Source organism: Mesoplodon mirus (genome assembly GCF_964341445.2).
Source record: "Mesoplodon mirus genome assembly, chromosome: 17".
Lineage (NCBI taxonomy): Eukaryota > Metazoa > Chordata > Mammalia > Artiodactyla > Ziphiidae > Mesoplodon > Mesoplodon mirus.
In genome coordinates this window covers 64,732,652-64,760,155 of record NC_138993.1, presented here as the reverse complement: position 1 = coordinate 64,760,155, position 27,504 = coordinate 64,732,652, and the positions used below count along the sequence as shown (strand labels likewise).

General features: G+C 35.7%; 1 protein-coding gene across 1 annotated transcript in view; it reads left to right on the top strand.

Moving 5' to 3' along the window:
- Positions 1 to 27,504, top strand: part of UGGT2 (UDP-glucose glycoprotein glucosyltransferase 2) — a 175,963-nt gene that overhangs the window by 104,269 nt on the left and 44,190 nt on the right. The window contains exons 22-27 of the mRNA XM_082602399.1: positions 2,410 to 2,541; positions 7,905 to 8,029; positions 9,821 to 9,916; positions 14,544 to 14,646; positions 21,552 to 21,631; positions 23,735 to 23,918. Of these exons, the coding sequence (XP_082458525.1) occupies positions 2,410 to 2,541; positions 7,905 to 8,029; positions 9,821 to 9,916; positions 14,544 to 14,646; positions 21,552 to 21,631; positions 23,735 to 23,918 (720 nt within the window). The remainder of the gene's footprint in view (positions 1 to 2,409; positions 2,542 to 7,904; positions 8,030 to 9,820; positions 9,917 to 14,543; positions 14,647 to 21,551; positions 21,632 to 23,734; positions 23,919 to 27,504) is intronic.

Genomic DNA, 27,504 nt, shown 5'->3' with positions numbered 1-27,504 from the left:
GTGAAGGTTTGATAGTAGGTAAACAAGAGTGGAAACAGGATGAACAATTAGAATGCTATTGCAACAATCCAGGTAAGAAATAATGGTGTCTTGGAGTAGATATTGGTGGTGGACATGGTGAGATGGTATATACATAATATTTGCTACAACTGTAGTCAGCTTGATGAGCTGACAATTCTGTGAGACATGTGAAAGTAATACTCAAGGATTTTGGCTTGAACAGCTAGAATTGTGGTGTCTTTTTTTTGAGATGGGGAAGTCTTGAAGAGAAGATTTGGAAACATAGGGGACCAAGAGTTAAGTTTTGTATGTTTTAAGTTGGAGGTGCCTGTTGGACATTCAAGTGGAGATGTTGAGTTGACAATTTAGTAAATAAGTGTAGGAATCAGTGGAGGGTATAATGTTTTGTTTTGTTTTGAGAGTCATCAACATTATATATAATTTAAAGCTAAGAAACTGGATGAAATACCTTGGAAGTGAGTGGGGCAGGGGTTGGAGAACAGAGGGACTGAAAAAGAGCTCTGGAACATTCCAACATGTAGAGGAACACAAGAAAAGGATGATCCAGTAGAGGGGACAGATGGAACAGCCACTGAGTTAGGAAGATAACCAGGAGAGAGTGATATCCTAGAAGCCCCCTGGAGCAAGTATTTCAAGGAGGACATGATAAACTATGCCATATTTCTTGAAATTAGGCTTCATAATGGACCATTTTATTTGTTAAGGTGGTCATTGGTGGCTTTGATAAGAACAGTTTCAGTGAAGTGATAGGTATAAATGTGAACTGGATTCAAGAGAGAATAGGAAATCAGGAAACAGAGACAGCAAGTATAGGTAGCTTTTTAAAGGAATTTTCCTATATGGGGAACAGAGAAATATTCTGTAGCTAGAATAGGACTTGAGGTCATGGAAGGATTTCATTTATTTTTGGTATGCTGATGGAAACAGTCCATCCAGAAAATGAGGAAAGATGATATGGAGCGGAGCAAAGTGGGAGGATAGTTTTTGCGTAGGTAAGAGCTGCTGGGATCCAGTGCACAAGCTGTAAATATTGGCCGAAGAATGGGGTAGATTTATTTGGTGGTAGCAAGATGAGTACTTTACTTCTGATTGATTTTGTTCTCAAAAGAAGGTCAAGTCACTAGCTAAGTATTAGAATAGGAGTAGTTGCTCTTAGAGGTTCGAGGGTAGAGGAGAAAATGTCAAATATTTTTCTATTATTCTGCGAGTGAGAAAGTGAGTTAAAAACATTATAGTAAGATTTCTGAGGGCGCACTTGAGGTTAATGACCATAAATTGAAAGTGAGATCAATGTTGGCTGCATGTTTTTCTCCAACTGTCGTAAAGCTGTTTGGATCCAGTTGCAGAGTAAGCAGAGTTGTGTTTAACCAGAGTTGCGGTTTTGCCAGGTGAATATAACTGAGGGGAAGCATCCGAGGGAGGTGAGCATGGACTGTTTTTGTTATAGTAAAGGGCTCTGGGGTATAACTTGGTTAGGAGGAAAATGATAATATGGGAAGTGTGATGGACAGTAAATAAGTGATAGGGTCAGTGGACTAAAGGGTTGAGTAATGGTTGGTCTGGTGACACTGGGATGAATGAGCTGGAAGGTCAGCAGCTTGTGGTCAGAGAGGGGTTGACTGAGACAGAGGTTTTGGAAATAAAGATCTAGAGCTACACTGTCTGACACTGTAGCCACTAGCTTCATGTGGCTATTTTAAACTTAAATTAAATTTAAATTCAGTTTCTCAGTCATACTAGCCACATTTCAAGCACTCAGTCCCCATCTGTGGCTGTGTGTTGGACAGCACAGGGGAACATTTCTGACCTTGCAGGAGTACAAGGAACGTGATAGAACGTCAGAATGTAAAGCCCTCCCGGATCTACACCCAGGTGATTTGTATGCATATGAAAGTTTGAGATGGAGAAGATTACTTTTGTATTTCAGAGTTTAAATGCACTATTACTAAATTGGTTTCATGGGATTGGTATAATGGAATGAGCAGAGTATTTCTATTTTAAACAGTATTTTTTTTTAATTGAACACACCAAAATGGAGGTACTGAATTCAGAATTTAATAAACATTGTATTTCATTGTTTAATGTTAAATTTTATTTAAATTGATGTTTCCAAGCATTTTACTAATCAGTAATCCACCCAAAAGTCTCAAAGAATGAGTAGCAAACTCTTATCTACTCATAACAGGATTTACAGATATTGTAATTGCCTTGCCAAAGAAGGATTCTTTTTTAAAATGTGGTTTCAGAACAAAATAGTACTTTTTAAAATCACAAGTTAATATAATTTTAAATTTTATACTAATATATTAAAGTAGGCTATGTTTAAAAAATTATTTAATGTATTTACTGTTCTCTTACTGGTTTTATCATTCTTAACTTCTACCTTAGGGAATGGATAAAAATGCTTTTGAGAAAAAATATAATACCATTGGAGTGAATATTTTTCGAACTCACCAGTTGTTCTGTCAAGATGTACTTAAGTTGCATCCTGGAGAAATAGCTGTTGTCAGCAATGGGAAAGTAAGTAAAAAAAGCAATTGCTCACTTTTCTTGATGACACTGTGATACAGGGGTGTCAAACGTTTTCTGTCACAGCACACCTGATGCAACACACACAGAGGACGGTGCTCATGTGCTAGACATGCCAGACAGGTCTCAGCGTAAATAAAATGGCCACTGAGATGTCCAGTTCGTGGCACAGTACCTGTTTCTTCACCCCTCCCTCCCATTGGTGATAACCTCGAATGCGGCTGAGGATGTTCTTAGGGGATAGCTTTTATTTTATTTATTTTATTTATTTTATTTTATTTTTTTGCTGTACGCGGGCCTCTCACTGTTGTGGCCTCTCCCGTTGCAGAGCACAGGCTCCGGACGCACAGGCTCAGCGGCCATGGCTCACGGGCCCAGCCACTCCCAGACCGGGGCATGAACCCGTATCCGCTGCATCGGCAGGCGGACTCTCAACCACTGCACCACCAGGGAAGCCTGGGATAGCTTTTATAATATAAATATTAGAACAAACAATTTTGTATACATTACAGCACTGTGATTGATCACTGTTGTAAGTAGGTGTAAAAAGTACATTTTGACATCTTTTTCTTCTTGTAGCTTTTTTCTACAATTGATTATGTTAAATAACAATACTGCAAGTTTTGAACTATAAAGTAATATTAATTAATATAATCTTTTAAAATCTATAGTAAAAATCACTCTTACTCCCACCATCCTAATGAAATTTATTATTAATAGTTTATTGTTTTACCATCTAACCCTTTTTTCTACTCTACATAGCCATGTCTGTCTTTTTAAATACATAACTATAATGCTATTATATATATATATAATTTTATATTACACTTTTTTCTCTTAGTATATCACACGTGTGTTTCTGATTAATTAGGGAGTTTTAATAGATACGTACAAAATTAGTGGATGATAGCTACTTATTAATATTTTTTTAGTATGATAGTCTGGTTTTCTTTCTCAGGAATGGTTTAAGTTTTTAAAAATTGAATCTGGTGCTTAGGTATATTTAGAAATCAACTAATGCAGTGTGTTTGACATTATCTCTGCTTGAAGCATCAAATTATGTATCCCTAAATCATCTTTAAAGCTGTAGTGTTTTCTCTGTTTTCTACATTTTTATGAGCTCTATTCACCTGCGTGCTTCATTCCTGTATCATCATTCCCTTAAAGTTATGCTTATTTATTCCTTCTTATCTGAATCTATAAATAATAGAAATTGGAGAATAGTGAGGGACTCATCCACAAGCATCCACAGATCACATATTTCCGCTTCAGTGTAACAGTTCTTGAGCTAATTGTGTTAGCTCCTAAAAATAGTTAGACGTGGATTCATCTGTGTACAGTGCTATTTTACAATTGGTGACAACAGTTGCCATTTATTATTACAATAATATAAAATATTAGTGAATTTTGATAATGAGCTGTGCGAAAGCCATTGCTTTTTTTTTTTCCAACAGTTGCTTTGGGAAGAAATCTAACTTTTTAGAACAGTTTTAAAGTATATGGCTACCTTCAGCTCTGTCAGGCATTTTAAGAGATAAAAAGAAAAAATTACAGCCTGCTGTATCTGTTATTTTGCCTTTTGGTTATGTTGATACATTACAGAAAAGCTAACCTATGTTTTTGTTGTCATTGTTTAATATAATTCAGATATTGTGATCAATATTAGTGATAACAAATATAGTTATGTTCAACTTATTTCTCTTAGAACTGTTTTCGTCTCACTTTCCTTGAAATTGACAAAAGCATTTAGATATAATTTTGCATCTGCCATGAACCAAACATCCTTCTAGAATCTGAGAGTATAGTAATGAACAAACATGTTTCTGTGGCGTTTACACTTTGGTGGGCAGGGACCAAAAAAAAATAGTGTCCTTACTGATAAACTGTTATTTGGACAGAGAACCAAAGGAGGTGAGGGAGCGAGCCATGTTGCATATCTGGAAGGGGAACGTTCTAGGTAGAGGGAACAGTGAGTACAGAGGTCCTGAGACGAGCTCACATCTGTGTGTTCTAGGAATAGCAGATATGAAGAGAACAGGAGAGAAGTACCTGGGGGCCAGGTCAGGTAGGGTTTTACTCTGAATGAGTTGAGAAGCCCATGGTTCTCGGCAGGGGATTGGCATGAACTGACGTTCCATTTGGATCACTAGTGGCTGTTACATCAAGGGTAGACTGTAGGTGTTAGGAAACCAGTTAGGAGCTATTACAGTAGTCCAAGTGAGATGTGATGGTGGGCTGGACCAGAATGGCTGTATTGGAATTAGGGAGAAGTAGACGTGAGATGTATTTTGGAGGATGACCAGGAATTGCTGACAGACTCACAGTGGGATGTAAGAGAACTACGTGACTGGCAGAATTGAGCTGCCGCTGTTTTAAGGAAAGTAAGACTGCAGGAGGAGTGGGCTTGTTCAGAAGCAGTGGAAAGGGCAGATAGAGAATTCAGTTCTGGACATATTAAGAGTTCAGTGTTCAGTTCTGGACCTCTGAGTAGACTGGTTGAGTTGACAGCTGAACGTATGAGTTAAATTCGGGGAGAGGTTGGGGCTAGAGATAGATATTAAGTCAGATTACATTGACTTTTTGTGTCCACTAATGGAAAATTGTAATTTTGATTATGCTTTTATTTGTAGGACTGTGGTTTGAATACAAAAGTATGATATATTTGAAAATAAGTACTAGGGTTTATGAACTATAATGTAATATTATACTGTGTCTCAGAGTAATGCTATGAAACACAATAATCATAACAATTGTAACAGATAGTTATAATTCTGAACCAGATAGTTTAATGATTAAAATAATTCTGACATTTTAGAATCAATCTTCATTTTGAACCTGTCCAAATGTTTACATTAGAATGGAAACATATTCCAAGTTAAAGTTGTTTATAAATGATCAAAACTGGGGTGTAATCATGATCTCATACTTTCTTACTGCCATGCTAAAGAATTAAAAATCTATATATTTTAAGATTAAACAAAACCCTAAATAATGCTATGCTATAATTATATTTATTTTGATCATGTTACATATTTACAAATTGATGAAAGATGTGGTGTGGAAGAGAGAAGGGAAACAAACAAGGCCTTTTTGTTTTAGCTAGGCGAATCTGGATTTAAATTCTGGTTGCACCATTAATTGTATAACCTTTGCAAGACTTGGTTTCCTCATGTGCACAATGGAAAAGGTAATAGTCTGTTTTAAAGTTGCCAGAGAGATTAAATATACTTTTACACATAAAACACATAGAATAGCCCCAGACACAGAGTAAATTTTCAGTAAATATTAACTTCTGTTTTCTCTTTAAATATTTGAAGGCTATCATGGGAAATATGGGTACATGTATAGATTTGATTTGCGTTGTATTCATTGAGACTCAGTATAGAATCAAGCCCAGTTGATCCAACTTCCACGAGTGGGGAGAGATTTTTAGCTCGGTATGTGGAAGAACATTCTAACAGAGTTTTCTAAAATTATAATGATCTGTCAAATGAGGTAATGCATTTCTGTTATAGCAGTTATTCTGTATAACTGAAAAATCACATTTCCAAAACATTGTAAAGAAGATTTAAGCTCCAGATAGGTTTTATTGTACTATTACGTGATTTTCAAATTTAATGTTCCATTTTCCAATTTGGCCATTATGTGATTTTATACTATTTAAGTCGCTTTGTTCCACAAACATCATATTCATCTTTAAGTAGAAGAACTAAGACACAGAAGAACCAAGTTTCTCCTAGCTGTTTGACACTGAACTTACATAGGTGCAATAGAGCCAGTTTTCTGGTGAATTTTATCAGTAAAGATACCTAATCTTGTTCATCCCTTAGGAAAATAATTTGAGATTTTAGTTCCTTATTCTAAGTTATTAACAAAACTACTCAAGTCACTAGAAGTGGTATAGATAAAATTCAGCTATTTCCCAGGCCTCTCCTATTCACAGTCAAAAAAATACAGCATTAAAAGTGCTTTGAAAGTTACCTTAAAAATGATAGCAAGTCTTAAGGAAATGAAATGTTTATATGTGTACTTTTAGTATTTCAGTGCCCATTTTTTGTACTTTTAAGAGCCCAGGTTTTATGTTTAAAGTGAACATGGTATTTATTTAGCTGGATGCCAACATTCCAACTAATATCACCTTTGATGTGAGCAAATGAGAAAAGATTCAAGAACTATACTTCATTAATTTTTAGAAAATATTAATTGCAGAAGCATATGAAGGGGAAGTAAGAAAATGCACTGCAGGGCTTCCCTGGTGGCCCAGTGGTTAAGAATCCGCCTGCCAATGCAGGGACACATGTTCGAGCCCTGGTCTAGGAAGACCCCACATGCTGCAGAGCAACTAAGCCTGTGCGCCACAGCTACTGAGCCTGCACTCTTGAGCCTGTGAGCCACAACTACTGAGCCCGCATGCTACAGCTACTGAAGCCCGCGTGCCTAGAGACCGCAACGAAGAATAGCCAGCTCCCACTTGCTTCAGCTAGAGAAAGCCCGCGTGCAGCTATGAAGACCCAACACAGCCAAAAATAAATAAATTTAATTAATTAATTAATTTTAAAAAATCCACCCCAACCATTTCATTCTGGTTGACATGTTTTCTAGTTGTTTGTCATTAAGTCTAATTGTTTAGTGCATAAGACTATGTCAGGGCTCACCTTCTACATCAGGCTTACGTTAATAATATTATGATGATGCACGTATTAGCTTTTCCAGAAAATGATAACGGTAGTAGAGTTGGAGTGGTTGTGGTGGGATAGCCATCCTGAGAAATTCAGGTATCTGGTAATTTCACAGCTTCCCTGCTCTGTAGTTACTGGTTTAAAGCTAATCTACAAGACCTTGCTGTGCTCCAAACAGTTTATACAGCATCAGTTAGATGAAGATTGGTTGGTATTATTAAGTAATTATGGGATTTGGTTTTTGCTCTTTTATGCCTTGTTTATATATTAATTCATATCTACATAGTGTTGACTACAATTTACAGATTAATAGGAAAATACTGAAATTAAAAGACTTATGGAATATAGACAGTTGCTTTCATAACTTACTTTAGAATGAAAAGCTTTAGGTTTTTGGAAGCTTTATGTCTCAAAGTAAAACTTTCAAATGGAAATAATTTGGTGATTTTTTTGCCACATTGATTTTGGTATTGATGCAAATGTTATTTATAATATCAAAGTGAGGAAATAGTTTTCTCTTGTTTCCCAGGGGACTTAGTAAATGGTGGGATTAATAGCCACCATCTGTTTAATCTCTAATCAATATTTGCTTAAAGAAATGTCTATTTGATAAGAAAATACTTGTCCCAAATTGGTATCTTATAGAAGATATACAATAATATAACTGCTTTTAAGTTCTTAGGACCTTTAGATGAAGATTTCTGTGCAGAAGATTTTTACTTGTTGGAAAAGATAACATTGACTAATTTAGTAGAGAAAATTGAAGACATTGTTGAAAATACAGAAGACAACTCAAAGAAGTAAGTATTCAAAATTGTAAAAGCAAATCATTTTGGAGTTTGGTATTTTGTATCCGATTTTTTCTTTTTAAGATTAGAAAATGTTTCAAATACACACAGAAGATATAATAAAAGACATGTAGAGAATATAAAGAAACAGTGGACGATAACCACTTGCTTACCACTACCAAACTGTAGATGTTAATATTTCGTTTTATTTGTCTTGACTGTCCCATTCTCCTCCCTCCCTAAGAGGTAACCATTTTCTCAAATGTTGTGTGCATGATTCCCATATATGTGTTTATACTTTTGCTTCATATGTAAATATCTGTTATTAGTGTTTATTGTGTTAAAGTCTTGACTTTTTTAGAGATACGCTATTATACATAGGCTCCTTTTGCAGTCTGCCTCCATAAGAGCTTTATCCATGTTCATGTATATAGAGCGAGCTTATTCATTTCAGTTTCTTTTTAGTATTTCATTTTGTGAATATACTGCAGTTCATTTATATACTCCATTACTGAAGTACAGTTAACTTGGCTTTAGTTTTTTACTATTATGTAAATGCTATCATGAACCTGGTTTACATGTGTCCTTGTACAATGTGTGAGTTTCTCTAGAGTAGAGGAGTGTTGTTATTGGGCTGTAGGAGAGATGTACCTTCGGCTTTACCAGATGTTGCTAAATTCTATCCTTCAAAGGAGTTGCAACAATTAACACTGCCACCAGAAATGTATAAGAGTTCGTTTCCCCAAGTCGTCACCAATACTTGGTGTTACGCAACCTGTTAGTTTTTCCTATCTGATGGATGTGAAATTGCATCTTGTTTTAATTTGCACTTCCTTGACTCCTAGTAAAGTTGAGTATCTTTTCATATGATTGTTTTAATTTATGTTTGCTCTTCCTCCAGCGTGCCTATAAATTTACGTATTAGAGAGTGTGTGGCCAATAAATAAATACCTTAAGAAAGTTTAGGAGTAGATTATGGTTTGGATTAACCCATTTATTTTATGTTTATTAAGTGGCCATTAAATGTAATGCTCTATGAAATATATGGTAGGTATTACAAATAAAAATAATATACAGTGTACAGGACCTGTAGTCCAGCAAAACATGTTATAGTAGAGAGATGCTGACATCTCTCAACCACTCTGGTTCTCAACCACCCTGACTCTAAATTTCTTTGTTTATAAAATGGAGATGCCTATCTTTTCTCTCATTCTTTCTTTCTTTTTTTTTTGGTGGAGGGGGACATTTCTTAAAGTTCAGCTAGTATTTTCTGTTCCAGCATATCATTGAACATATACATTTTCTCTATTATGGATTTTTTAATTTGGTAATATTTAATCCAGGTATTTATTTTGTACAATTTTAGTTTTCAAACGAATTTGAAACCAAAGAAATCTGGGCTTCTTAACTATATTAAAAGTTCTTTGAAAATAGTTATTCTATCATTTAATTTTTGTTCTTCCTGCTCTTCTTTCTTTCCTACATGGGTCCCAGTGCTTGGATATATAACCAGCACTCAGCAAATATTGACTTGAATTGAATGATTCTCCATATTCTTATAGACACTATTAGGAACACTTATGTGTTTAAGTATCATTTCAATGATAAGAAAAAATAGGATGACCTTAAAAGCAGCAGTCATTTTACTTTGACAAATTACACAAGTTTGGAAGAAAGGTCATTTATATACAGTTTGTCTATTGGAGATATTTTACATTAAATTCCCCTTTCTTGAGACATTAATTGTGACATGAAGTATGGACCTTTCTTCCCCCCCAAAACTCACTTATCTTGTTTCTCCAGCCTGAGTGACCTTGTTATGAAAATCGATGCCCTTGTTTCCTCTTTACCTAAACATGCATCTCGGTATGATGTCACATTTCTTGAGGAGAATCACAGGTAAGATGTATTAGTGCTGTGTTTTTTTCTGTCACTGCATCCTATACTGAATTATGGTTACCATATGTATTCACAATATAACAAAAGTTAAAGTAGAATTGAAAGTTGTTAGAGAAGAAATGTATTTGACAAGATAGGGAAAATAAATTTTAGTTAATTATATTCTAGTAAATAAATGACATATATATATATACACACAGATATATATATAGGATATGTAGTTTCAAGTAAGTTAAATCTAGTATGATTTGTCTTATTCTCATCTTTCTTCCACATTCAAGATCATTTGGAATTTTTGCAGTATAATCTTTATAAATAATAATATCTTTATATTATCAATGTATAAAAAGCTCAGTTACTGAAGAATTCTGCTTAATAAAGTGTAGACATGTACAACAGAATGTCCCAAACTGTGTTTTATGGAACATTACTCTGAGATGTTGACAGATATCTTCTGAGGGAAAAACTGTAGTCAAGTAAATTTAGAGAATACTAAATCTTTTGTGGTGGAGGAGTGAGATTTTCAGTGTGCATCAACATATCGATGATTATGAGATGTGGTGTGGTTAAAAGAAAACAAAAGAAAAGTTCATTTTTGGTAAACTCAGCAGTTGGGTAACTTATTCATGGAACACTTTTTTTGTTAAAAATTTATTATTTCATAAAAATTAGGTTTCCACAAAGAGCCATCAGAGAAATACTGTTTTAGAATAATAAACTAGTTTATAATTTTACTGTATAATACTTCTCCTCTAAGATATTTGAAATAAAATTCATCAAGCTCTATCTACATACATAAACTAATCTGAGTCCCCAGCAGGAACTTTTTTTTTTAATTTAAAAATTAAGGACCACTTAGAATGGGAAAAAATAATCAGTTAGACATTATGTAACTAAACTATAGACATGTTTTATTTTCTTTTTCTAATCACTGCTCTTATAAAACTAAAATGAGACAAATTACTTTATCGTAAACTTAAAATGGCTGGCACTTCCTTCTAAGTTTTCTGAAATGGCTGGCACTTCCTTCTAAGTTTTCTGATTTTATGGTAGATGCGATCTTATATTGCTTCTGTTTACTGTATTACAAGATAACACGTTCTTTGGCTGTAGAAGGTCTATCTTTTGAGGTGTCTTCACACATGTATAGTAGTATCATCCTTAGGAAAACTTACTTTCTAAAGAGAAATTATCTAGCACTATTGGGAGTGAAGTTTTTATTTTTTTCAGATAACTGAACTGAGATTCAATACTTGTAATTTTAAGTATTTTAAACACATTTAGTGGAATTCTTTTTGCAAACGTCTTTGATTTCTTAAATACCATATGCTGAAATAATTTAACACGAATTATTCACAACTATCATTGCAAACATTAATCACTATACTGTTACATGGTTATGTTATATTTAGGGATTTTGATATGTTTGGAACTGTTTACTCCCACATTAAATGTCTGAAACATTTGATCTTTCATAGGTTATTGTTGTTGTAGTCTGTTTTCTTTCTTTAGCTCTCATATCAATCAACGTGTCCTGCTGATTTTAAGCCTTCTTTTATATAGAAGGATATGATGTGACTTTGTGACAGTGGTTTACAATTCTCCAGTTTTTTTCTATTTATTTCTGTGGCATTGTTACAAATATTTATAAATGGATATGTAGTATATGTGTATTGGTATGCATCTGTGTTTATACAATAATACATACTCATCTAATGCCTGCCTTTTTTAAAATGCAAAGTCAGTAATCTTCCATTTTTCTGAGTTCATGTGTATAATTTAGGTATTTAACTTTTCCTTCTGTGTGTTTACACATGTTGGTATGATCTATTTATCCATATCAACTTTGGTTGTATGGCATAGCATGAGCTTTCTTGTCAAAAAAAAAAAAAAAGACCAGCTTTTTATCCCAGTCTACCCACTTACCTAGCTATGTGACCTTTCTTAGCCTCAGTTTCTTAGTCTATAAAATATAGATGATGATCCCTACCCTTCAGGGGTTTTATGAGATTCAGGCCTACTGTCTTAAGTATAGTAGATATTTATTTAATGCATTGTAGCTATGTGTATTTGTTACACAAATAACGAGGTGCTTCTCACAACTTGGAAATAAGAGAAATAAGATTGAACCTGAAAGTTAAGCCATAAAATCAACTCGTATTAATCAGGGGAGAAATGTGGATACTTACCTTAAATGTAGGATCCATGTCAGCAAGACTTAATGATAATCTGATTGAAGGTCTTAATTTATTGAAGAAGGAATGACTTTGTTGGATTTCATTTGTGTTGGAAGCCTAGAAAAAGAGAGAAACACATTAGCAATGCTGGGCTGTGTAGTCTGGGTCAATCAGAGCAGTAGAATCACTGTTGCACACACACATGCATGTGTGGTATATATATATGCATATGTATATTGGGAAGTGTATAGATAAGAATTTATGTACGTATGTATGTGTGAACGAATGAATTGTTATAGGATTTGACGTTACACAATTGTGGGAGCTGGTTAAGTAGTCTCTGTAAGGCTGTTGACTTCTGATACTGGAACTTTAAGTTCTGATACTGAAAATTTAAGGCAATTAGGAAGAGAGGTAGTTGTCAAGAGGGGAGAGAGCAAGAGAGAGTTGTCAAGAGCAGGTTGGAATCCCACAAGTATGGACTGAAACCTGTGTCAGTTCTTGTTGCCTTTGACCTTCATACATAGCAGGTGTCCTGCAGAAGATGGGAGCCCTATCACAATGCTAAACACACATACATGACCTAGGAGTCAGAGAGTAGAAGGAGGATCTTGGGGAAGGTAGAACCAGTGGGGGCCTCATGCCAACGACATTGAGTAAGCAGATCAGTGAAAAAGTGTGTGAGCTAGAGAATGGAGGCCGCCCCCCTCCTGCCCTCCAGATATCCTGAGAATCTCTCTTTGGCCCACCCACCAGAAACGTGAAGGAAAGGGAATTCTGGAAAATGTCGTTCAGCCGAACCAACACACATACTACATAGATGATGGGAACTATGGGATTCTGATTCATAGAACCTCACAGAATTGGTAGTAGTCTGGGGGGAAAAGCTTAAAGTAGCTGTAAACAGATGCCTACTTTAGCCATAGTAATGTCTCATGAAGCATATAGAAAACAACCAGTTTTGACTAGTGCTACAAGTATGACAGTAATTTGTAAAATTTCCACCAAGAAAACTAAAGGAATTAACCATTGTAGATAGTCTCTTTAATTTAAAACATCTGATTTGTAACCCTTGTTTCTAGCAGCAATTATCTACCAGGATTTGTTGTCTGATTCTGACACTCCTGTTTAAACATTATTAAATCTTATCAACTGCATATAAAATAAAATGTCTTTCATCTCTCTATGTCAGAAGACGCATATTTGAAGTGAATTTTATATTAGCTTTTATTTGATTGCTGAGAAATTATTTCACTGCAGAAGTCTAGATATTTATAGTCTTCTTGTACCAAAGAAGACTAAGATCCCTGTAATCTTACAGGGGTACAGTTTGATTTGGTAATCTTTTTACCTTTGTAATATGTAAGATATTTAATTTATACATCTCCAAAAAAACTGATTTCCTATGTTATTGCAGTGTTAAAACAGTAATCAATTGGACTGTTCTGTACTTTTAATTAAATATATCCTTTAAACTTTTCATTAAATTAAATATAGAATGGATTATCTCTGGCCTTTTCTGTGCCTTTAATGATTTTCCCAACATTTTCCTTTAAAGATTAGTCCATTTTCTAACTTAGATCAGTGAAATACAAAATGGAAATGTCAGAAAGGAGGAGGTGTGGAGAGGATGACTTAGGTCAAAATAATATGAAAAATTTGGGTGTTTTTCCCCTGAGCTTTCCTGTTATAATATGTTGGGTTTTTTAAACTAGTAAATTTAATAGAAGTACTGAATAGTTAATTCTGTCATTCTCAAATCTGAGAAAATATATTTAACACAAAAGCATCTTTGTTTTATTTATTTTTTAAAAATATTTATTTATTTATTTATTTATTTATTTATTTAATTTTTGGCTGTGTTGGGTCCTCGTTTCTGTGCGAGGGCTTTCTCTAGTTGCGGCGAGTGGGGGCCACTCTTCATCGCGGAGCGCGGGCCTCTCACTGTTGCAGCCTCTCCCGTTGCGGAGCACAGGCTCCAGGCGCGCAGGCTCAGTAGTTGTGGCTCACGGGCCCAGTTGTTCTGCGGCATGTGAGATCTTCCCAGACCAGGGCTCGAAGCCGTGCCCCCTGCATTGGCAGGCAGATTCTCAACCGCTGTGCCACCAGGGAAGCCCCTGTTTTATTTTTTTACATTGTATGATCCATGAGAATTTGGGGGGCTTAAAATTATAGTTTTTTTCACTATAATAGTATTGTTCTTTGAAGAGTTTTTTAAAAATAATTCGTCCATAATTTCTTACTTTCATTTTCTCTAATTCTTTGCAGTTTTCTAATTTATTGAACGCAAACATTAAACTTTTAAATTTGCATTTTCTTCTGTGAAATAACCAGGATTTTTTAATCCAGTGAGAAAGAAAGAAATTTATAAGAATGTACGTAGCTAAGATTAATTAGGCAATTGAATAAACTTAACTGATCATTGTTCATCTTATTTTTTATTTTTCTAGCATTATAAAGATAAATTCTCAGGAGAATGATATGTCCTTTGATGTCATTGCTATTGTTGATCCATTGACAAGAGAAGCACAGAAGATGGCACACTTATTGATTGTAAGATATCATATTTTATTAAATATTATATATATTTATTATATGATATATACTACTTTTATTTTGAAATTTGTAATCTTTTCAGGTCGTTTTCAAGTATAATCAAATGTTTGCTCTTGATTCTTTCATACAACATTCTAAATAGATTGTCATATTTCAGTGTAGAAAATGAAATGATACAGGTATGCCTATGGTGTTATGGCAGTACCAGGTTAGGTGTTAATGTGGACGTAATTGCTGTCCCCATCGCCCCCAAAATTCATATGTTAAAGCCCTATCCCCAATGTGACTGTATTTAGAAATAGGGCCTTGGGGAAGTAATTAAGGTTAAATGAAATCCTATGGGTTGGGCTGTAATGCAGTAGGATCAATAGCCTTATAAGAAGAGGAGAAGAGAGATCTTTCTCTCCTCACAAACCTAAAAAAGAGTTCATGTGAGTATACCACCACCTGGCAGCCATCTACAAGCCAGGAAAAGAACCCTCTCCAGAAACTGAATATGCCAGCACCCTGACATGAAATAAATTTCTGTTGTTCAAGCCACCCAGTGTTTTGTTATGGCAGCCTGAGCTAACTAACACAAGCATCTTCCCGTCATCATCTTTCTTACCCCAGGTGTGGAGAATGGCTTCCGGAGAAGCTGATGTCTAAGCGTAATTAGTATAATAAGCTTAAAGTATAATAAGTAACATTAGCCAAACAGGTGAAGCTAGTGGAAGAAAGAACATGAAGGCTCTGTTCAAGAGATTTGGCCACTGTAACAAAAGCAAAGTAACAGTACCTTCAAGTCTGAAGTTGATTTCTGTCATCTCCCCATCCAAATGTAAGCCACCTGGAGTTGCCAAGGCAGCTTCACACGTGAGGGACTCAGGACATCTTCTGTACTGTTCAGCCATCCTCATGAAGCAGCTTGTTTCCAGCAGTCTAAGATCACAACATCATCTCTGTATTTCTGCAGCGGGAAGGGGAGAACAAGGGTCCAACCCCAAACATGTTCCATCCAGTTGCATCCCTCTGACCAGAATGTAGCCAGCCAGCCAGCCAGCTGCACCTAGTCACAAGATTCTTCCCCTAGGAAAGTAGGGGAGAATGAATCTTAGGAGACAGATAGCAGACTCTGAAAGGACATTATGTGGCTTATCCTTGTACTGAAAATGTTAAAAATTCAAATTGTGATGCAGCTTTCAGTAGTTAAATTTGAATAAGCTAGTTATGTTGGAAGGCTATATATTTTTTTCTGATGATGTTTAAAATTTTGGGATACTTCTGTTTGAAATTACTCAATACTTTTTTTTTAAAGACACATCAAAAAATATTCTCAGAAGAGGAAACTATTTGTTCTTTGACAGTTTATTTTTGGAAACAGGCAAAAGTAATTAGATATGAAGTCTGGTGAAAATGTAAATGATCAAGCTGGGTCATACTGGTGTATATTCTATCAAAATTTCAAAATGCTTCTCTCAGAAATTAGTTTGCCTTTTCAAATCAAATAGTAAAAATGGGTAATAGGTATGTTATAAATGCATTTATTAACGTGTACAAATAATTTTGGAAACCCGTTGCCATTCTACCTATTCAGTGCATAATCAGGGCAAACTTAATTCCACAGCTGATTTACTTGCCTCATTCTTTCTTTCTGCATTTGTATACCTTCAAGCTTTAACTTCTTTAGACACACTATTCATATTATTCTTTAGAAAACAGAAATCAGTAATCATACCTATGAGGAATGGAGGTAGTATGATTCCCTATTCCTATGGGGGTTCATTATCCAAAAAAAATTGCTTACCTCTGAAGCTTTTATGTAAACATAGAATTTAGGAATAAGAAGTATGGGTTATACAGAAATATAAAATATGGAACTGCATTCCAGTTTACATCATTGGTAATAGTAGCGTACTTTGTTTCTGAGCAACTCAGAACTTCACATAGCGAATTATTTCTTACTATAGAGAAGATGTATGCTGTAAATTTATGCTATAAAGCATAAATTAATTTCCTGGTAAAAATGGTTAGTGTCTCATTTAACACTTGGAAGAAACAGTGGCTCAGCAGCCTCCATTGTAGCTAATAGGAGTGATAGAATGGGAATTAAAACTCAAAGCTCTTAAATCCTTGGTCTGTACATTCTAATTTCTCCTCAAACCTGTAGCCTTTCCCTTCCATATATCTGTTTTATTCTTCTCCTTTTACCTATGTCCTTTGTTGTCTAATATCTTTCAAATCTTCACTGATTTGTTGCCTGTATGGAGGTGGGGACTATCAAAATTAATAATTCCCCTACTTCAGTGCTCTAGGGCAGGGGTCCCCAACCCTGGGCCACGGACCAGTAGCGGTCCGTGGCCTGTTAGGAACCAGGCCGTACAGCAGTGGGTGAGCAGCAGGTGAGCAAGCGAAGCTTCCTCTGTATTTACAGCCGCTCCCCGTCGCTCACGTTACCACCTGAGCTCCGCCTCCTGTCAGGTCAGTGGTGGTATTAGATTCTCAGGAGCGCGAACCCTACCGTGAACTGCGCATGGGAGGGGTCTAGGTTGCGCACGCCTTATGAGAATCTAATGCCAGATGATTTGAGGTGGAGCTGAAGTGGTTATGCTAGCGCTGGGGAGTGGCTGCAAATACAGATTATCACTAGCAGAGAGGTTTGACTGAACAGAGACCATAATAAATCAGTTGCTTGCAGACTCATATCAGAACCCTATCAGTGAGTGGCAAGTGACAACAAGCTCAGGGCTCCCACTGATCCTGTATTATGGTGAGTTGTACAGTTATTTCACTATATATTAAAATGTAATAATAATAGAAATAAAGTGACAGTGAATGCAATGCACTTGGATCATTCCAAAACTACCCCCCACCCCAGTCTGTGGAAAAATTGTCTTCCATGAAACCAGTCCCCGTTGCCAAAAAGGTTGGCGACCGCTGCTCTAGGGAAATAGAAAAGAGTATTTTATCTGTATGTAGCCAAGACCTTCCTACATCTTTTACAATGTAGATGAAATTCCAAAAGGATCAGGGCACCCTTCCCATCGTTGTTGTGAGGTCACCACTTTGTCTTTGAAGTCAAGGTTCTAATAATTATTTTACTTGTTCTTCAGTAGTAAGGAAGTTTGGATACCAATAAAGAAAGTCACACTAGGCAAAAGGTAGGCAGCATAACCTTTGGGCAATGAACTCAACTGTGTGGATTCAAATCTTACTTCTGCCATGACTTACTGTTTGATCTTGGGCAAATTACCACACCTGTCTGTGCCTCAGCTGTGTCAAAGTAGCTGCCTCAAAAGGATGTTGTGTGAATCAGATGCGATAACGGATGTCAAGTATTAATGTAGCTATGAGACTAGATATCAATTACAGGAAAAGAGCTGTAAAAAATACAAACACATGGAGGCTAAAAATACACTACTTAATAACGAAGTGATCACTGAAGAAATCAAAGAGGAAATTAAAAAATACCTAGAAACAAATGACAATGGAGACACGACGACCCAAAACCTATGGGATGCAGCAAAAGCAGTTCTAAGAGGGAAGTTTATAGCAATACAATCCCACCTTAAGAAACAGGAAACATCTCGAATAAACAACCTAACCTTGCACCTAAAGCAATTAGAGAAAGAAGAACAAAAACATCCCAAAGTTAGCAGAAGGAAAGAAATAATAAAAATCAGATCAGAAATAAATGAAAAAGAAATGAAGGAAACAATAGCAAAGATCAATAAAACTAAAAGCTGGTTCTTTGAGAAGATAAACAAAATTGATAAACCATTAGCCAGACTCATCAAGAAAAAAAGGGAGAAGACTCAAATCAATAGAATTAGAAATGAAAAAGGAGAAGTAACAACTGACACTACAGAAATACAAAAGATCATGAGAGATTACTATAAGCAACTCTATGCCAATAAAATGGACAACCTGGAAGAAATGGACAAATTCTTAGAAATGCACAACCTGCCGAGACTGAACCAGGAAGAAATAGAAAATATGAACAGACCAATCACAAGCACTGAAATTGAAACTGTGATAAAAAAATCTTCCAACAAACAAAAGCCCAGGACCAGATGGCTTCACAGGCGAATTCTATCAAGCATTTAGAGAAGAGCTAACACCTATCCTTCTCAAACTCTTCCAAAATATAGCAGAGGGAGGAACACTCCCAAACTCATTCTACGAGGCCACCATCACCTTGATACCAAAACCAGACAAGGATGTCACAAAGTAAGAAAACTACAGGCCAATATCACTGATGAACATAGATGCAAAAATCCTCAACAAAATACTAGCAAACAGAATCCAACAGCACATTAAAAGGATCATACACCATGATCAAGTGGGGTTTATTCCAGGAATGCAAGGATTCTTCAATATACACAAATCAATCAACGTGATACACCATATTAACAAATTGAAGGAGAAAAACCATATGATCATCTCAATAGATGCAGAGAAAGCTTTCGACAAAATTCAACACCCATTTATGATAAAAACCCTGCAGCAAGTAGGCATAGAGGGAACTTTCCTCAACATAATAAAGGCCATATATGACAAACCCACAGCCAGCATCGTCCTCAATGGTGAAAAACTGAAACCATTTCCACTAAGATCAGGAACAAGACAAGGCTGCCCACTCTCACCACTCTTATTCAACCTAGTTTTGGAAGTTTTAGCCACAGCAATCAGAGAAGAAAAAGAAATAAAAGGAATCCAAATCGGAAAAGAAGAAGTAAAGCTGTCACTGTTTGCAGATGACATGATACTATACATAGAGAATCCTAAAGATGCTACCAGAAAACTACTAGAGCTAATCAATGAATTTGGTAAAGTAGCAGGATACAAAATTAATGCACAGAAATCTCTGGCATTCCTATATACTAATGATGAAAAATCTGAAAGTGAAATCAAGGAAACACTCCCATTTACCATTGCAACAAAAAGAATAAAATATCTAGGAATAAACCTACCTAAGGAGACCAAAGACCTGTATGCAGAAAATTATAAGACACTGATGAAAGAAATTAAAGATGATACAAATAGATGGAGAGACGTACCATGTTCTTGGATTGGAAGAATCAACATTGTGAAAATGGCTCTACTACCCAAAGCAATCTACAGATTCAATGCAATCCCTATCAAACTACCACTGACATTTTTCAGAGAACTAGAACAAAAAATTTCACAATTTGTATGGAAACACAAAAGACCCCGAATAGCCAAAGCAATCTTGAGAACGAAAAATGGAGCTGGAGGAATCAGGCTCCCTGACTTCAGACTATACTACAAAGCTACAGTAATCAAGACAGTATGGTACTGGCCCAAAAACAGAAAGATAGATCAATGGAACAGGATAGAAAGCCCAGAGATAAACCCATGGACATATGGTCACCTTATCTTTGATAAAGGAGGCAGGAATGTACAGTGGAGAAAGGACAGTCTCTTCAATAAGTGGTGCTGGGAAAACTGGATAGGGACATGTAAAAGTATGAGATTAGATCACTCCCTAACACCATACACAAAAATAAGCTCAAAATGGATTAAAGACCTAAATGTAAGGCCAGACACTATCAAACTCTTAGAGGAAAACATAGGCAGAACACTCTATGACATAAATCACAGCAAGATCCTTTTGGACCCACCTCCTAGAGAAATGGAAATAAAGACAAAAATAAACACATGGGACCTAATGAAACTTCAAAGCTTTTGCACAGCAAAGGAAACCATAAACAAGACCAAAAGACAACCCTCAGAATGGGAGAAAATATTTGCAAATGAAGCAACTGACAAAGGATTAATCTCCAAAATTTATAAGCAGCTCATGCAGCTCAATAGCAAAAAAACAAACAACCCAATCCAAAAATGGGCAGAAGACCTAAATAGACATTTCTCCACAGAAGATATACAGACTGCCAACAAACACATGAAAGGATTCTCAACATCTTTACTCATTAGAGAAATGCAAATCAAAACTACAATGAGATATCATCTCACACCAGTCAGAATGGCCATCATCAAAAAATCTAGAAACAATAAATGCTGGAGAGGGTGTGGAGAAAAGGGAACACTCTTGCACTGCTGGTGGGAATGTGAATTGGTACAGCCGCTATGGAGAACGGTATGGAGGTTCCTTAAAAAACTACAAATAGAACTACCATATGACCCAGCAATCCCACTACTAGGCATATACCCTGAGAAAACCATAATTCAAAAAGAGACATGTACCAAAATGTTCATAGCAGCCCTATTTACAATAGCCCGGAGATGGAAACAACCTAAGTGTCCATCATCGGATGAATGGGTAAAGAAGATGTGGCACATATATACAATGGAATATTACTCAGCCATAAAAAGAAATGAAATTGAGCTGTTTGTAATGAGGTGGATAGACCTAGAGTCTGTCATACAGAGTGAAGTAAGTCAGAAAGAGAAAGACAAATACTGTATGCTAACATATATATATGGAATTTAAGAAAAAAAATGTCATGAAGAACATAGGGGTGAGACAGGAATAAAGACACAGACCTACTAGAGAATGGACTTGAGGATATGGGGAGGGGGAAGGGTAAGCTGTGACAAAGTGAAAGAGCGGCATGGACATATATCCACTACCAAACGTAAGGTAGATAGCTAGTGGGAAGCAGCCGCATAGCACAGGGAGATCAGCTCGGTGCTTTGTGACTGCCTGGAGGGGTGGGATAGGGAGGGTGGGAGGGAGACGCAAAAGGGCGGGGATATGGAAACATATGTATATGTATAACTGATTAAATTTGTTATAAAGCAAAAAAAAAAAAAAAAAGATTAAAAGAGGCCTGAGAAACAAAACAAAACAAAAAAAGTATTAATGTAGTAGCTGGTAGATAGTAAATGCTCAGTAAGTGTTAGCTATTAATTTCAAATATGGAAATTTTTTCTCATAGGTACTTGGCAAGATTATCAACATGAAGATAAAATTGTTCATGAACTGTAGGGGTAAGCTTTCAGAAGCCCCTTTAAAGAGGTGGGTCTACGTGAACATAATTTCATTTTGAAAAATTTGGAAATGCTATAAGGAAAAAAAGGAACATAATTACTGCATCTATTGTTTTTTTCTTCACAAAATGTTTAACTGAAATAGATCAGAAGATCAGAGATAACTTATTAACCTTAACTGATATAAAACTAAAGTAACCTAACCAGTAAAATTGACCCAATCTAATTACAGAATTTACATGGTTTTATGTTCATCTGTGGGTGTTTTTAAAAATGTGATCTAGGAATACCTATTTAGAAATATATAGTGGGTTCAGCAACATGGATGGACTTAGAGATTATCATACTAAGTGAAGTAAGTCAGAAAGAGAAAGACAAGTACCATATGATATCATTTATATGTGGGATCTAACATATGATACAAATGAACCTATCTACAAAACATAGACAGACTCACAGATATAGAGAACAGACTTGTGGTTTTCAAGGAGGAGGAGTTGGGGGAGGGATGGATTGGGAGTTTGGGGTTAGCGGATACAAATTATTATATATGGAATGGATAAACAACAAGGTCCTACTGTGTAGCACAGGGAGCTATATTTAATATCCTGTGATAAACCATAATGGAAAAGAATATTAAAAAGAATATATATACAATATATGCATAACTGAATCACTTTGCTTTCCCATTTGTTCTGGATCCTTGCTTTATCACATAGTTCCTGGTTCTGTATCTCTAACTTCTCTCCTAGCCCTCTTCTTTCAGTCTTAAGAGTTATTCAATTTTTAAAAAGAGATAAACGGCTCCCTTAACTTCCTCTCCTCTGGAGCCCTGGCTTTTCCTCCTCCTCTCCAGTCTTTGTCATCTCAGCTTTGCACAGGTGTGGCCAAGCCCCATCTTCATCTCTCATTCACCGGTACCTCCCACTGAAGTTGGGCTTTAACTGAATCACAAAGAAATTGCTGTTAGCAACATCCATGGGATACTTCTTACTTAATGATGTTTCTGCTGCATTTGACAGTACCAGCTACTTGGTTTGGACTGCGTTCTCTCCAGGGTCTCCTCTTACCCACTCTTCTTTTTTTGACTCTGCTGGCCTGCCTGCCATAGGCAGCTTCACGGCTGCCAGTGATGACCGCCCCTGGGGTCACACTCAGCGTAGATTCTCCTTGAGTGCGGGCTGCACCTGGTGATTTGCTTTCAGTTAACAGAATATGGCAAAAGTGATGGAATGTCTCCTCTGCAATTAGGTTGTAAGAGGCTGTGACTTTTGTCTTGCTGGCATTCTCTCTCGCTTGCTCTTGTGTGCTTCTCTACGCTTGCTGGAGATGCCCTTGTAGCAAGGACTGAAGGAGGTCTCCAGCCAACCACTAGTGAGGAACTACTGCCCTCATGCCGGTGGACCTTGAGGAACTGCAGGAGCCTAGGAGTGGCTCCTTCCCCCATGGAGCCTTGAGATAACCACCGCACAGCGGACACCTTGATCATAGTGCCAGATAGTGAAAGTCAATGTTCTTAGTATTATAACTATTTCTTATTATGTAAGATACTAGGGGGTGAGGCTAAATACATTAAGATTGCTGGTACTTCTAAAAGCTCTATTAATAAGCAGCTGCTTTAAACTCACTCCTGTTTGTTTTTAATTGCACTTTTTAAATTAGTACCAGAATTTTAGCTTAAATTTTACTTGCTTTCTGGTTATCATTCTCTTCATGTTCTTAATGGTGCTAAGAGCTAATAAAAATCACTAAAAATAGACCATGCTCAAACTTTGAAGTAGGATCAGTGAGTGAATACAGATCATAAACTCCTGGAACCTGCATAAGTCAGTATATCTTAAAGGGATTCTAATCATGTTCATTAAGAAATAATTAACAAGGGTATATAATATACACAGTATTATAATAGATAACAGTGTAAACAAAATAATGATTGCCTACCATTTACATAAGCATTAACTTCAGTATAGCGTGTTTTTAGTCTTTAAGACTTTAGTGTGTTTTAAGTCTTTAGCATGTTTTTAACTTAAGACTTTCTGGTCATGTTTTTAAGCCATTTTCAGTTTTAAAATATTTTAGAAGAAATCTCAGTTTTGGTCACACTATGTATTTTATTTATGTTCTACAACAGCTTTTACCGTTTTGTTCTGGAACCGGAACTGATGTTACCACCTAATGATGTTACTGGACCAGTGGCAAAGTTCTTGGATATCCCTGAATCACCCCTTCTAACCCTCAACATGATTACTCCTGAAAGCTGGTTGGTTGAAATAGTACACAGCAACTGTGACCTTGATAATATTCATTTAAAGGATGTAAGTTATAAAGAAAGAGGAGTAGGATAAATTCTTATGAGCTATTATTCCTGTACCAAGTGCATACTCACTGCTCACCAGAATTTTCTCCTTAATGATTCTAGGTCCTGATCCAGTCTTTCCTTTGATTTTCGAGTTTCCCTGACTTCCAAATTCAGCTTCTCTGGTTTTATGGGTTCTTAAATGCCCTCACTGTTTTTGTTGCTTCAGAAGTGCTACCCTAAGATGAACAATGTAGAAACTATGGAGACAGATGAATGGCAGTTTAGGACAAAACCATTAAGTACCTTTGCCCTTCAGGTGTTGTTTTTAACTCAGAGAGGAACAGTTTCATCTGAAATTCTTTTTTGCCCCTCAGCTCATAGCCAGAGAAAGCAGTTCTAATGAGATTAGGGTAGAAAGCAGGAAAGAGTTTGCTCATATACTTCGGGCTGAGTGCATTCTTTCCCACCACCTCCAATGTGACCCTTGTCCAGTAAATGACCAGACTTCTCTTCCCCACCTGTAGTCATTCAATCCACAGCACACACACAAAAAAAACAAAACCACCGACAGGAGACTATTTTATAATATTCGGAGTCTTTCCAAACATTCTATTCAAAATTGGAAAGGCATTCAGAAAGCCCCAAAAAAACAGAAGCATTTTAGGAGAGTTTACCTAGAAGACAGGTATCTAGAAACTGGGGGGCTGGGGGCAATACTTCCTTCTCACTGTCCTCCCCCTTGCCTGGTTCTGCACAGCCTCTGACCTATTTCCATTTCTGCATTTGACAGCTCCTTCAGAAGGTAGCCATTACCTTGATCCAGGCATAAACATTTTACCTCTAATAATTTGGTTAAGGTTGTTCATTATTTGTTTCTCATGCTTTTCGCGTGTCACCTTTTGTCTAAAGATTTTCCTTCTAGGCAGCTTTCTTCTGATTCACTCATGTGTAGATTCTGTGGGATCCTGAGTCACTTCCCTGGAACATACTCATGTATACGACCAACTTTACCCACCCGGTGAAGAACCTAAAACTCAGTCATAGCAATCATCTGAAATCGGTCCTTCAAATTGAGGGAAAAAATAGAAAGAGAGCAAAATAATGAAATCCATGAGGGAAAGTTCAGAAGTGAATTTGGCATGAAGTAAAAAGAATCCTGTTTCCTCCGTGATTAGTTGGATCTCTGTTGGTCTACTGGTTCTTCATTAAGAGAGTTCAGCAATATATATCAGTAAATAACTTTAAAGATTCTAACCAAAAAGGTAAAAAGTTTGCAGTGGGAGAATTAATGAAGCTTAAAGATTTTAAATTGAGTCTGCTGGTAAAAAAATTTTTAGTTTCTGTTAAACAGTTAATAGAGATTAAACATTTTGTTGTGAGTGGCAAATATAGCAATGCCTTTTTAGAACCTATTTAAATGAACAGTATTTTAGAAGACTAAAATAAACAGAAATAATTTCCCCTATCATCATAGATTATATGAGTAAACAAAAGGAAATTACAAATTCTAGCAGCTGTAAAAGTTAACTACCTCTAAGGCTCTTCTCTTCCACTCTGTGCTCTACATACTTACAGTATTACCTGCAACTATCCTAGAAAAATATGAAATAACAAAGACATGCGCTCAAGTAGAAAGAAGGAGTTGTAGGTAAAAGAAAAAAGTGAGACTAATAATGAGAGATGTGTCACTACACACTAGCTTGTATAGTCAGTACTCCTTGCTACATCTAATTCCCGAACATTATATAACCACCTGAAAAAAGCTTGATCTAGAAAGATTCTTCCTTCCCAGGTCTTTGTTCACGTGGTTTATTGCACAGCCGGCATTAATGCCATTATTAAAGGTGACAAAAGTGGTTCTAGGAAAGCTTAAAGTGTGACAGTTACTTTTACCTGGAGTTCAGAGGTGGTTCTCAGAGCTTGTAACTAGAACTGCATCCAAAGGCTCTCTGGTTATATTTCATCATAGCCTTTATCTGACAGATGTCAAAACCTGAAACAGTAGTGATTGTTTACCCAGTAAAGAGGAAGTGGTAAATAAAAGATTGCTGAAGGAAAATGGTATGTGGCTATGTTAAAAGGAATTCACAGAAAAATGCATTAGCCCCTTTTGAAATATAAATAATTTAGACATCCGTTTTATTGACAAGGCATTCATTACCAATGTAATTGTCAAAGAATTCCTATTTGAATGCCATAGATAATGTTAATAAACCCAAATGTTAATCTTTATAATCAAACTTATACTTTTATTAGAGGAGGAAGCTAAGTTCTTAACTATTCAGTCACAGGACAATACAATAAACACTTCTATTTAGAAATACTAATATGCACCAAAGTTATATTGGAAAGATATTAAATTCATGTCTCATGTCAATAGTTAATATTTAGAACAGATAAATAAAAATATAAAGGAGATGTAAACATCAAAAAAGATCACTAGCTTTCCTATTCTTGCTAAAAATAAACCTTGATGATAGGAACTAATTTAACTCAAATCACCTTTATGAAATTATTATAAAACTTTAAATATTCACAAAATTTTAAATATTCACTAGAAAGTACTCTTTGAAAAATGAATTTGCTATTTTTAGTGTTGTGGTTTGAATAAGTCAACACAATTGATGTCTGTTATACAAATATATAAGGAAGAGAAGTTTTCACATTAATGTATTGTAAATGAAGATATTATTTAGTCACCAACTGATTGAATGTATTTGAACTCTGCCCTGGTATCTAATTCATAATTTAAAATAGTTAAGCTTTACTTCATAATCACTCTGGGGTAGTTTCCTTGTCTGTAAAGTGAAGGAGTTAAGCTAGATGATCTCTAGGATTTCTCATATTCTGAGACTATCCCATAGAAATCTTTCTATCCAAAATGCTATAAGGATGGTGCATACAGGTTAATGAAGTATATGAAGTTCATCACTAGAGTAGTAATAATTCAACAACTAATTCAGAACTCAACTAAAGTCATTGAAACAAATGCTATTTTCAAAGAAGTTACTTATTTCATGTTCTTAAAAACAGTAAAATTATAAGAACAGGGCTCAAGAAAGAAATACTGTACACAAGTGCTATAATTATTTCTGTAGTAATTATAGTCAAAGAAAAACAACTATACAGTACAGAATATTTTCAAATACTCTGTATGCTAAACACCATTAAAAGTAGTATCAAAAACCTTGTAGCGTGAAATAAAATTAGAGATAGATAGCATCATTGTCTTATCTGCTCAACAAAATTTGCCAGACTATATAAAACTCACTTACCACTTGATTTATTTTTATGTTTGGTTATGTTTTTCATGTGATGTAGAGAAAAAACTTTCTTCCTAAAATATTTATTCTAACGTTTGCAGTAGAGTAAAATCTGGAAACATTTGGAATGTCCAGCCATTCAAAAGGATGTTTTAAAAAAGGACATGTTCTTAGAAAACTATATTTAATGAAAAAGGTTATAATTTTTAGAAAAAAATTATGGAGAAAAAGTAGAAATCAGTGCATCGATGTGTATATGAATGTTTAGTCTGTAGGTAGTTTCTATTTTTTCCCTTTTACACTTTCTTATATTTGCTAAATTTTCTTTAACGAGCATAT